Here is a 13,963-nt window from a genome sequence, read left to right as displayed (position 1 = left end):
GACTCTAAATGTTAACTTTAAAGGTAAATTTCTGGACAACCTTTCAGTGTTTCTCTTAGTTTTTTTTTTTTCCTTGATATATTACAGGATAGAAACTGCAACATAAAAGAAACAATATTTTTTAAATTTAGGGACTTCTGATGTTCTTATTTACACAGAATTAACAGCATTTTAAATAAGCATCCTGGTAATATCTACCTTTAAACAAACAGAACATAACAAATGAACTAAAAAAGATGCATTGAGACTTAGTCAGGCTAGATGGAGTCTTTGAAAAGCAGTTGAAACTTAGGCAGCATATTCAGAAACTTAAAAAATATTAATGATTCAATTTATATTACAAGGTAAACAGTGTCTTCAAATATACCAATGATATCTTTCACAAATGTTCCTCAAAGAAACTTAAGTTAATTAATCCAAAATCTTTCAGGTGACTTTGACATAAATCAGATTGAATAAGGCTATTTTAGTAATTTTTTTTATGGATAAATGAATTTTTCTAAAACAATATGTTGATATTTCTATACAGTTTCTCTTTATCAGAAATAGTTCAAGGAGGTATATGCTACCACCATAAGATAAACTTCTAGGCAAATTTGTTGAATAATAGAAAAAAAAATAATTAGTACATTTAAAGAATATCTACAAAACAGTCATCCAGATCCAAGGTAAATAATGTAATTATGGACTCCAGGAGCTTGTAGTGTTTCAACCATTCTATATTTATCACATAGAAGTAAGAAGCAAAAAGAAGTAAGAAGTTAAATTAAATTTCTGTCTTAAAAATGATAAGTTCTTATAAGATAATTGTTAATAACAGTTCTGTTGAATTAAAGAGCAGAGAAGATAAAAACAGCCACTGAGCAGAATTAATACTGAAAAACAGGAAGTTTTTTTTCAAATCATTTTAGATGAAAAGAATTTAAAGAAAAAAATTAATAGCACAAAGCAACTGAATACAATACTGATTGTTTCCAGTCCGTCAGTCAGTCATGAATAATAATTAAAAATAGCAATTATTCTTCTACTCTCATCTGTAAATATGCTCTTGAATGAGTGGATGCAATATCAATTTATTAATTTTATCTAGTATATAATTAATTTGATTTTGAAAATGCAATTTCTTAAAACTTGATCTAATAACAACACATACAATATAACTGCAAAAATACAAATGCACATAGAATTGCTCGCCTAGCAGATTTATGTTTTATTCACATTTACATCATAAGACACAATCAAACAGGATTTCAAAGCATTATCACTTTAGTATACATACAGTAAAAAAAAAAAAAAATAGATACGTAGGACAAGTTTGATGTGAGAATAAACTGCCACAACTTAGTTACTGCTGACCACGTCAAAACATTTTAGATTGCTGATGTCAAATGGAGCTTTTAAAAAATGATGTCTACATATTCTATTAAAAAATGTCTTTAAAATTCTCATTATTTTGCTTTTAAATATTAATTCCGAGCAAACTAAAAATTACATTAATTTTACTTTGCTTATATTTTGATGGAATCGGATCCTGCTCTGACACAAAATTTTACAGCATATTAAAAAAAAAAAAAAAAAAAAAAAAGGATATTGTGACTAAATATTAAAAAGCAAATACCAAAATTCAATGGAGACGATCTTAAAAATAAATAATAAAAACAATTTTTAAAAAAATGGATCTTTGTAACTTTTGCCAATTAATTTGCTTTATAAAAGCCACCATTCATTGTTTTTCTGGAAAAGCAGGGAGGCAACATGCTAGAGGGAGATTTCAGCAATGGTTGAATGAATATAGATGGCTGATATACAATTTTGATTAAAAAAAGTATTTTCTACTTGCTAGAATATTATTAAAGGCTTTATTTTTATTAATAATTATATACTTTTACTGCCATAGGGAAATGTAGTCTTTAAACTTTTAAATTCTGTCGTATACATATTTTCAAATACGTTCAATTTTCTTCAATATACGCTATTATTGAAAGCATTCAAAAAAATCTATTTGAATTTTATTCACAAAACAAACATCCCTCAAAAAAAAACCCTTATGAAAACATGAAATTTCTTAAGCATAAATTTATCCATTAACAAAACAATGACACAATGATAAAATAGCCTAACTAATTTCTATCAGTGGGAATGCAACAAAATAAAATAATGCAACAAAATATAACAAAATAAAACTCCTAAAATGGGAATAAAAACTTTTAAGAAATTATATCAAACTTGACAGAAAAGCAATTTTAACATTATATAAGAAATTAAACTTCAAAAATTAAAGAAAGATTCACCAATTTTGTATTACAGGTCATACTCACATGAGAAAAAGGATCACTGATTTTCGATGCTAAATAGCAAATGAGCAAAATAAATACACAAAAAGCAGCAGCAAATAATAAAAAATGTACACACATTACCATGAAAAAGCAAACATTCTCAGAAGCAGCACTTCAAGGCAATACTCATGCAGGATAGCTTTCTCTACAAATTACATATGAAATAATAAATAAATATTAATAATTTTGCCATGAAAACATCAATAAAATTAAAAAGCAGTAAAAAGACAAATTTTTCTAGATATAAGTATTCATGAATGAATTACAAGGCAAAATGTATGATGCAGTATTCTATTATCTGCTTTTAATTAAAATAATTACTTATAATACTGTTTGAAATAACTTTTGTATTAATCTTTAAAAAATAATTAATGTAAAATACTACTATCTAAAAAAATTCCATGACCAATTAAAAAAAGATTTAATAGTATTACTCACAACATTATTTATAGCATACAGGTATGCAACTGTTAAAACCTGAATGATTAAAACCCTAATTTCAATAGGTTATTCTGATAATTAAAACACTATTAGTTCTCTATTATGAAAAAATAATTAAGATTTCTAAGGGGGGAAATCACATAGCCACTGTTTTTTGCAAAATCATAGTTAAAATTCTAATAAACAAAAACTAATCTTGTTCTAAAAGCTTTTGAAAATTTCATAAATTTTCTTGAGTGTATACAATATATTTCTGCTAATCTTAATTACATTATACCTTTACACACCAAATTCTCATTAAAGGACCCAGAGAAAAAAAGCCTAAAGTATTTAAAAAGATAAAGCATAACATGAACAAACTTATAACAAATTATGCAATTTAACATTTTTTTTTTTTTTCGCTACAAAGGATGATAATAATTAAGTTTCCCCTTCCCAAACAAACTTTTTAAAAATTAAGATTTACTATTGTGAATAAAATGTCAAATTTAACAAAAACAAAAAAAATTAAATGGTGTTGATGCAATTTTGAAATGTTTTCAAATAAGAATGAGAAATAAAAAATAACTAAAAATTCAAAACCATAATTTTTGATTACAAAAGATTAAAAATTTATGGTTTATCATAACATTAAATTCATAAAATTTTAATTTTTTAAAGCAAATACTTTGATTCAAGTATTAAATTTCTTTAAATAATACTGCATAAGTAAAACATTAATACTAGACATATAAAATGAGGTATTTCTAATAATAGTAGGTGAAACGTTTTTTTTAAAATACTTTCAACAGAATAGTATGGAACATGATAAAGAAAACATACAATAAAACTATCTTACAGCAAAAATAAAAAAATCCATAACACCAGCAGCATCTTTGATTAATGCCTTTGGAGTAAAAAACAAACCATCGGCTAGAGTTTTGAGAATAATTTCAAGGCTCATAGCAGTCACAAATATATATTCAGCAACCTAATATAAAACAAACAATAAGTTGACAAAATCCATGATCTATTTACAAAATTCATAATATTCACTTTAGTAGAGAAATTGAGTAAATAATTTAGAATAATAAAAGCTAATGCATGAATAAGAAAGCATGTAAATAAAGGGTTGATGTAGAAGAACTTAGAATATAATTACATAGCATTATTATTTTGTGGAAAATAGTAAATTTACCTGCAACAAAGCCGTATTCATAACTCTTTTTTGAGGCGTCTCGAACATCATCGAAATGCAACACAGCGTTGTAATCCAAATCATAAACCAGTCCAAATAAGTCACAAGACCTAGCAAATTACTAAAAGAAAATAATACATTTTAATATTAATAGCAACTTCAGCAAAATACATAAATACTTCTGCATCACTTGAAGTTTCACTAAACCAATGAGCAGCAAAGGAAAAATATTTATAAAGATTTCAAAAATATAAAATCTACAATTGATATAAAATTAAAGAACTTTTACTGTGAAATTATATTTCATTCAAATAGGTTTAATAGAATGTATTGAGAATTTTTAAGTGCATAAAACTGAAACAGTAATGGTGAATAAAATATACTGAACAGAAAATTTTAGTTAGATTTTTTTTTTGAAATAATCATTTCTTGAAGCTTTAGATAATTTAAAATATAGTTTCTACATATTTGGTATAAGATTAAAAACATTCGCAATAATGACTTTAAAGAAATACAGCTTTTCAAACAAATTTCTATTTAAACTTACTAATTCCAATGGCATCTTTTACAAACATAAAATACATAGAAGTCAAAAATGTGAAAACTACAAATAAATACTTACTGAAATGTTTTATATTTGATTTTTCGTTCTTTCCCTGTCACTGGATCTCTAATATGAGGATCATAACGAGCCCATACAATAGTTTGGCAAAATTTTCGAAAGCGACTTTCTCTTGCCACCATGAACAGAGGAGTATCAAAATATGGATGATTCTCTCTCAGATCTTCTTCTCTTTGGTTTCTGCATAAATAATTAAGCAAATAAACATTTCTATAATTTCAGAAGATATACATACAAAAACTTTCGTATTAATGAAATTAATCATTAAATTATTTTAAATAACATTAGAACACAACTTATAAGATCGTATAATGCATTTTGTATAAGATTATATAAGTTCAACGGGAAATTTCAACCACAGTAAAGTATTACATAATTATTTCAGTTTTAATCATCACAAAAAAAATCTCATAATTTTACTTAAAAATTTGGAAAAATTTGAAATGAAATTGAGATATAACAATTTTCCCATTTAAATATATATTAAAATTCCAACTCTTTGTTATTACTTCAAAAGTTAATATTTTTATACAATAAGAAACTAACACATTATTAAATTAACTACTGAACTTTTTGCCTGTAGGTTATATGGGCATGTTGTCTTTTTTTATTCATATTGTTTAATTCTATTACATTTGTGAGCTTTCCTTATTCCCCCCGTTATAGATAAGAGATCCTACAGCAACTTATAAGGAGGAAATAACATTTCTTAGAATCCATTCCTTTGAATTTATTGCATTAAGGAATGCAAACAAAGAGACTTCACTGAGGGAGAATGTTCTTTGTTATGACTTTGTCAAAATATCCTCAAAGTTTTCCAAATTTTACTATACAAAATCAAACTTCTAATGAACAAGAAAATGATTGTAGATTTAAAATTTCACATAAATGCTTGAACTTTTAAAATGGAGTTTTTTTTTTATCAATCACTGTTAAAGTTTAATATCTTATACAGCAAATATATTACAGCAATAAAACTTTTCAGTGAAAATGTGTTTTAATATTGCTTAATAAATATTGTCCTAAATATTTAAATGTCATAGTTGTAGGCATTTAAGTTGAAGATAGCATCTTCTGAAGCTATGGGGAAAAGGAGAGAATGAGATGCTTTATTCAGGCCTGAAGAATCAAATTCCTTTCAGGCAATTTTTTCTTTTCAATAAAAATATATAGAATCAGGACCAGTTTATTTGTATGTACAAAATGCACAAAAGCAGTCAAGCATAATTCGGAGAAAGTTATTACATTTTTAATACCTCTCAACAAGTTAAATCTTCGCAGAACTGAATTTTCAGCCTTGGATACTAATTAAAAATAATGTAGGATATTGCAGCAATTAGAATCTAGTCTATGCTTGGAACAAATGATGATAAAGCTTGTCATATTAAAATTGATAATAAGGAAATAGAATTATTGGTTATATCAATCCTTGTCAATAATAAATCTCAACATTTGCTCTGATGTTTTATTGCCCATTATTTATAGCAATAAGTAGCATATTTAAATCTTATTGTAATGTAACATTTGATTTCTGAACATAATTAAATAAATTTAAAATGTTTTGTTCTTAGATTATAAATTCTTCATTCAGGAGTAATATATATATACATATATTATTTAAAAATGCCTTTAGGACTTCTGATTTTTGTTTAAGCTATACAAAATTTTAAAAGTCTGAGAACTTCAACATTATAGGTGATAGAATGGCTGAAATCATTAAAGCTTCCATCTAAAATTGACCCAACCCAGAATGAATAAAAATCCCTTTCTTTCATACATAGGTATCTGACTAACATTTCTTAACTATTACAAATTTAAATTAATATACATTTAAATTTTAATCTAAAAGGAAGAATGTTTGAAATTATTTTATTTCAACTAAACATCTTCAATAAATGTTTAAATTTATAAAAAATTAATTAAGTATATTATTTTTCAAAAAGATTCAAATAAGCAAATTAATGAGCATAAATTTTAAATAAAGTATCACATATACAAGCTACTACAAATTAATATTCAAATGAAAAATAAATAACCTCTTCATCTCTGCTTGTTGTCTCTTTTGTTGTAATAACTTGATATCAAAATCATGCGGACTTCGAGAAGCAGTGGGATTCAGAGTTCCCTCACCATTTTCTCGCAAATGATCATATGTTTGCTTGATTTTTATTGAGCCTCGCATAGATCGTCTCATACTCCTATAACATTCATAAAATATGTTTAAACATGTATGCAATAATTTATACAGACATAGCAACATAACAAATGTATACATGTGATACAAGTGAATAAAATACAATTATTATGTATAAAATATAATATTCTTTATAATAATAAAAAAATCCAATACTAACGACATTTATGAAGAAATGCTAGACTTATTAGAATAGTCTTATTTAAGAAAGAATTTAATAAAGATATTTTCAAATATTTTGAGTTTTAACAAATTTATTCAATTTGTTAAAACTGTTAGTTGTTTGTTTTGAATTATCAAGAAATTCAAAATTTAAGCATAATAATGGAAAAAAAAAATGCATTTACTGCTCCAATGCATTTTGATCAAGAAAAGAGTACAAAAAAAATAGAGAATGGAAAGAACAATTAACTACTATTAATTCACAAAATAATTAAATTCGTCTTATAGAAGTCATCATCTTAATTATTCTATGAAATTCAGTACATTTTATCTTCTCACCCAACTATAGTTTCATTCTGTATTGTTCATTGCATTTTATTACTGTCTTCCTTCATACCAGAAATCGGAGATTTTTAAACCATCAAATTTTTATTCTAAGATCAGGTTATGTTTAGATTCAGAAAAATTTCATAACTGTATTTATTCAAAGCAATTAAAACTATTTGACTTTTTAGATTGGTATTAATTCAATCATCTACCATGGCAAAGAAATTCTGAACTAAATATTTATTAATTACTTTCTAATTAATGTGTAATTAATTTGTCAGGGGATAATTTTATGCATATATAAATGAATTATTAATTCAAAAAGCTCGATATTCTCCAGATATAGTCTTACCTTCGATCCAAGCGAATTGTTTTCTGACTTTGTGTTTGTTTTGGGCCTTTGCCAAGAACTGGAATTTGACCAGAATCTCCAACAAGCAATCGTTGGTTATTAGAGTCACTATATTGGAAAAAATTATAATATATAGAAATAAAAATACTTAAAAAAAAAAAAAAAACAGAAAATAGATACACAACAGAAAAGCCTCCCATGAAAGAATCAGAGTCAAATTTAAAAATATTGTAAAGCTGATTTATTCAAACATTTAATTTATGACTGCAAATCGAAAGCTTAAATGCCTTTCTTTAAAATAAAAATTCCATGCTCATAAAACAGAAAAAAAAAAATAATAAAAAGATTATCAACTTTTAATGATTTTGAGACATAATAAAATATTTATAAGCACAATAGAAAGTAATTTGATAAATGTAATAAACTTACATGACTATATTAGTAACACTGGCTTTTCTTAATATGTTAGTAGTGTTCCTAACTTTACATGGAGATGCCATTAATTTCAATGGTCTAGTTTTTCGAAAAGTTACCAAGTTATCTTCATTTTCACTTAATTTCTTCATAGTAGGCGATTCTTCAGCTTGATCTTCTACAAACTGACGCATGAAACTTTCCCTCACCTATAATAAGTTAAGGAAAGACAATGCCAAAAGAGTTTGAATATAAAAAGCAATTATTTAAAAAAAAACAATCTAGACAAAGTCAGATTGAAAGAAAAGATAAGTAGAGACAAAGTCAGCAGACTTCAAAAAAATCTTTAATTTAAATATATATTTAGTTTAAATATATATTTTACTGTAAATATATGTTTATATATATACAATTTTTAGCTTAAATATATACCTAAAACATGACATTAAGATTAAATAAATTTAAAAATAAAATGTAGCATATAAGTCTTTTAGCTTTAAAAAAAACTAAATAATATTATACCTATTCTGATGATCAATTAAAATAAAAAATGGCAATAGTATAGATTATTATTTAATATTAAAGAGAATTTCATAATGAGGAATCAAAATATTGTTAGAATTAATAAATTACAAGATATCATATTGATACTAATATATAATATAAATGAATACTATTTTACATAAAAAGTTAAAAATCATTAAAAATATATTAAACTTTTTTTTCTAACTTAAAAAATGACGTTTAAATGAAGAAGTAAGTCTATTGAAATAAATAGCATCAATTTTCAAAATTTTGAGGATGCTGAAAAGAAATTAGACAACATTCAACTATTGCTTACTTTATTTTCAGGAAAATGTATTAAAAAAAATTAAATTAAATTTCCAATTTTTTTTATTAAAACATCATATTTAAACATTTAATTTGCAATAAAAATAAATGCATAATGAGTTATGTCTATGCAATAAAGAATAATCAAATAAGTGAAAACAATTTCCCAACCAGATTAGTTGAAAAAGTCTGGTTTAAAAAAAGAATCTTTTTCATCCTTTTCAAGTTTTAAATTCTGTTTAACAGCACAAAATATTTAAGTTATTTATAGTCTTAGTATAAGTTTCAATATACATCATTTATACAGTCATATGAAACTTACTTTTGGCACAATAAATTCTGAAGGAACTTTATTCAATCGACTCATTTGGGGACTGTCGGGAAAACGTTCAAATAATAACAATCTAAGAGGTAATCCTTCTTTGATTCCTGCACTTTGTTCTCTGGCTTTCAACTAAAATGAAAAAAAAATTGCATGATTTTGAATAGTTATTTAATGAAAAATTCATTTAGAAAAGAATATTCCAAACAAAATTTAAACTGGACAGAGTATTTTCTATAGTTTCTGTCTAATTTTGAATTTTATAAGAAAAAGATCTACAACACATCTTTGAATTTCTTTTTCTCTCCTTATAACACATCTATTATATTTAATTTCTAAATGCATTTAATCTTGCATAGAAACATGAATTTTAATAGAAAAATTTTGTAATTTTAATAACCTTATATGTAAATATTTTAAATGAAACCAATAACTGCTAATAAAATAAGGAAAATTGCTTTTATTTAAAAAAATGTTTCAAAGATGCATTAATTTTTAAAAAATTTAGACAAAAAAGAAATTACTAACCATCCATACATGTGATTTAGAAATATAAAAATATATTCTAATGCTTATAAGACAAGTTAATAAATTTAAATGAATCAGCAAAAATAATTTTCTTTTTAATGCATTAAAAGAAGTTTCACATAAATATTAGAATATAAGATTATAAATCTACTTAAACATTTATATAACTGACATAACATGAAGTAACAACTTTACCTGCTTCACTTTTTTAATATCTTCATCCAACTCTAAATTATCAAGGATTACAGCTACAAACAAACTCAGCACAATCTATATTGAAAAACAAGAATATCAATGCAAAAAATGATAACATGAAACAAGAAATTTGAATTTGAATATTTCATTAATTAAGGAAACTTTAAAAAACAAACTGTAATTTTTTGAAAAAAAAAATATTTTTTTTGAACAGTTCAACACATAAATAGAAATAAGCACACCAAAAGAAAAATGGAGAATAAGAATCAATAAATCAGAAATATATTCCCAGTAATGAATAATAATACTTATTAATCTGAAACCCTATTCATTGTTTATGATATTTACCTTCATATCAATCTAAGATTGTTTTTTTTTTTCTTTTCCTTTTTGCAGAGTTATTTTTAACATTACCTAACTCAATTACAAAATTACTAAATAGATATATAGTTAAATTCTTCAAAAAAATTAAATACATTTCAGGCTCTTTTAAATGCTGATGTATTCTTAAAAATGATCAATGATTTCTAACTTCATACTGTTCCAAAAATTTTAACAGTATATTATATAATTACAAAAATGGCAAGTTAAAAAAATCTATTTAAACTTTTGCATAATTTAATATTAAAATGCCATAAATTTCCTTCATATTTAAATCTCATTGTATAAATAAATATTGAGGGAAAAATATTGTTTTGGAAAGGTTTGATTTTTAATTAGAATAAATGAAATTTATGGATTCACTTATTCTAAATAATTTTATATATGAAATTGATAAATTTTTTGACATGTTATTTTAAAATGGAGATTTACATATGAGACACAAAAAGCATTTTTGAATAAACAAATTGATAATTTCTCAGGAAAATGTGAAACATTTTTTACAGATTAAGGCCTTATAAAAGATTAATTAAAAAGACTGAATAAGGTACAAAAAATTAATATGTATAGAATATGCTACATTTCAGGAGTGGTTCTCAAATTTTTTGATTATTAAAAAAAACCTATGTAAAACTCAGCAAGCAAATTGTGCAAAGTAGTCAATTTTTGTAAAAGGTAAATAAAAATCTCAATGATATAAAAATTTATTGAACAAATTCCAATACAAATAATAATTAGTGATATGAATAATTCTATATATTTTCTTAAATCACAGAAATAAGTAAAACATTTTTTTCCTACATTAATAATTAGGAAATATTTTTTTTACAGCAAATGCCTCCCCTAAAAAGTGTTGATTAAATAAGAAGTAGCAAATGAAATTATAAACATCTAAACTTTAAATTCTTATATAGTATCTTATAGTTCCTCTGTGAAAGCCAAATCTTTCTAGAGTACACAGATAATTTAAAAACCATTATCTTATAGTAAAAAAAGATAGATAAAATTTTAATTAAATGCAGTTTTCTTGAAGGGAAATAATTATTACAAATATATTCTTGGACAAATGAAGTTGATTGAAACAATAAAGTAAGTTATCTGTAAAGATATAAATACACATACCAGAGTCACAAACAAATGATACAATATAAAATATATGGCAACAAGAGGTCCAATTGTTCTACTCGTTCTCAGCATTGTTTCATTCATTACTTCTCCCCAACCTTCTTGAGTAAGAATTTGAAACATTGACATAAATGCCTAAAAAACATTTCTTGATATTAAAATCAAAACATTTAGTTCCTTAACATAACAGTATAAATCAAAAGGTTTTTTTAACCCTTATCAGATGAAAGATTTTTTTTTATACAGAACATAAATTATTATGTGAGAGGTGACTTACGACCATTAAGTGTTAATAGGGGCTTAATGCAAAATCAGGTATAATAAATAATTCATATATACCCATATAAGGAATTTGAAATTTCGGAACTTTTAGTAGAAATTATAAAATATCAACACTCCTTTTCTCTAAAGTTATTTAAATTTCAAATTCATAAAATTAATTTTTAAATAATAATTATAAATTTATAGTTTCTATTTAATGGATTAAATAAATCAAAATAATGAAAATGTACATATATTTATCAAAATACTAAAATCAACTAATACTAATATTTAATATTAATATGCCAAAATTCCATTTAAAAAATTTCCAATACAGAAATTTTTAAGTCTTATTATTTATAAAGCTTATTATTTTTTTAATCTAATCTTTTATTTCTATCCTTTATAGTTCTGTATTAACAAAACTGCATGCAATAAAATGCACAGACATAATCATGAATTTAAATTTAACAAGATTAGTTGAATAATGAATTCAAGTAAATTAAATAAAAGAATAAAATAAAAATTTTCAAAATAATGTTTTTAAACAAATACCAATAGAATTATTAGGCATAGATTCTTTGCTTACTTCAGGAAAAGCTTCAAATTTATTAAAATCACCAAGAGAGCAAAATAGCTGCATACTGATACTGGAAGTAATTACAAGTAAACACATGGTGAATATTATAAGACTACCCAATTTTTTTCCGGGGCCAAATATCTACAAATTAAATGAAAATATGCATTAGATATTAATAAATAAAATTAACATCAAATATATTAGATCATAATCACTTAAAAGCATTTTAAATTGATATTTTAACTTTTCTGCATGTAACATCAAGAAATGGAAAATTTTGGTAAATTACGTTCTGAATGCTTTTATTCATTGCTTTAATATTATTTAATAAAATATCTTCATTATTTGAGATAAGTGTCATAAAAATTCAGAAAATCGTCAAATTTAAACAAATTATTTATCTATAAGTTACAATAAATTAAAACACATTAAAAATAAATTAATATTTATGAAAGATAATTGTGAACTATTTTATGTGAAGGTAATTTAAATTTAAAACTAATACCAGGCTTGTACATTAAAATTCTAAAAAGAGCTGCTTACTTTATAAACAAAATCTTCTAGTACAGGAGATGCTTTTATTAACCTAACTATTCTTAAAACCTAGAATGAAAAAAGAGAATCAATAAGAAACAAAATGAAAATTATATGAATTTCAAGGTTTAAAATACAGTAAAATTTAAATAATATGTTAAATATATGTTTTACTTGAAAGGAAGACAATTCACGCATATATAGATCAGGAATGATGTGTAAAGTAGTTCCTATAGCTAACAGTAATTCGAACTTATGAAGCGATCTTCTATAATAACCATGAAATCCAAGACACCATATCTTGAACAATACTTCAAGATCAAAAAATATGGTAAAACCAACCTGTATATAAAAAGCATTAATGAAACAAATATATAAAAAAAATTTATAATAACAGAACAAATTTTTCATGACAAAAAAGATATTTTCATAATAAATAAATAGCAAACAATGAAGATATCACTATAGTAATGATCCTTTTTATAGAAATAATGATGAATATTGTATTATCAAAGCTTACATTTTAAGATGAACAAGAATTAAAACAAGTTTGCCAAAAATTAAATTATCTTTTGGATTTAGCCAATAAGGGAAAAAACACAAAAATGTAAGACATATATATATATATATATATATGGTCTTGCATACATATTTATTAATGATCGAAGATTATCAAATTATAATAAATATTGAAAATTTAAAAAAAATTCACTGATTTATATGTTGCATTCCTAAATAAAACTATTAGAGACATAAAAACATTTAATAAATTTCAAATTTGCTCAAAAGGAGATTCTTTCATAGAAATAATTACGTTTTAAGAAACACAGATTAACTGACTTTTCTTGAAGCCAGTAATAATTAGAACATGGTGTTCATTAAGTATCTAGCACTTTAAAGAAAATTAGATTTTTATTTGTTAAATTGTATGACATATTTATATAAATATTTTATTTTTTAAATTACTATACTAAAACTGCAATGTTACAAATTGGTCATGACTGATTGTTATATGGTTCACCATAGAGCACTGAAAAAATTTCTAAAATATCCAAAAATTTCCTGTTTCTTTTCTTTTTCTAAGAGAAGGGTAGATAAAAAGGGTAACTAATAATAAAAATGGATAGACTTTTATAGTATAAATTATTTCAAAAGAAAATTTTTATTATTGATCTATTTAT

General features: G+C 23.8%; 1 protein-coding gene across 2 annotated transcripts in view; it reads right to left on the bottom strand.

Annotated features, from left to right (window-relative positions):
* The window catches only part of LOC129965603 (sodium leak channel NALCN-like), a 54,444-nt gene that overhangs the window by 26,251 nt on the left and 14,230 nt on the right, over positions 1-13,963 (bottom strand). For both annotated transcript variants that reach the window (XM_056079642.1, XM_056079643.1), the window contains exons 11-22: positions 12,957-13,124; positions 12,792-12,851; positions 12,258-12,389; positions 11,405-11,542; positions 9,902-9,976; positions 9,179-9,310; positions 8,041-8,234; positions 7,612-7,719; positions 6,613-6,774; positions 4,577-4,756; positions 3,955-4,075; positions 3,616-3,747 (exon numbers count right to left, since the gene is read on the bottom strand). In XM_056079642.1, coding sequence (XP_055935617.1) covers positions 3,616-3,747; positions 3,955-4,075; positions 4,577-4,756; positions 6,613-6,774; positions 7,612-7,719; positions 8,041-8,234; positions 9,179-9,310; positions 9,902-9,976; positions 11,405-11,542; positions 12,258-12,389; positions 12,792-12,851; positions 12,957-13,124 — 1,602 coding nt within the window. The remainder of the gene's footprint in view (positions 1-3,615; positions 3,748-3,954; positions 4,076-4,576; positions 4,757-6,612; positions 6,775-7,611; positions 7,720-8,040; positions 8,235-9,178; positions 9,311-9,901; positions 9,977-11,404; positions 11,543-12,257; positions 12,390-12,791; positions 12,852-12,956; positions 13,125-13,963) is intronic.

The sequence above is a fragment of the Argiope bruennichi genome, chromosome 4 (assembly GCF_947563725.1).
Source record: "Argiope bruennichi chromosome 4, qqArgBrue1.1, whole genome shotgun sequence".
Classification (NCBI taxonomy): domain Eukaryota; kingdom Metazoa; phylum Arthropoda; class Arachnida; order Araneae; family Araneidae; genus Argiope; species Argiope bruennichi.
This window is presented reverse-complemented; position numbering and strand designations above follow the sequence as displayed.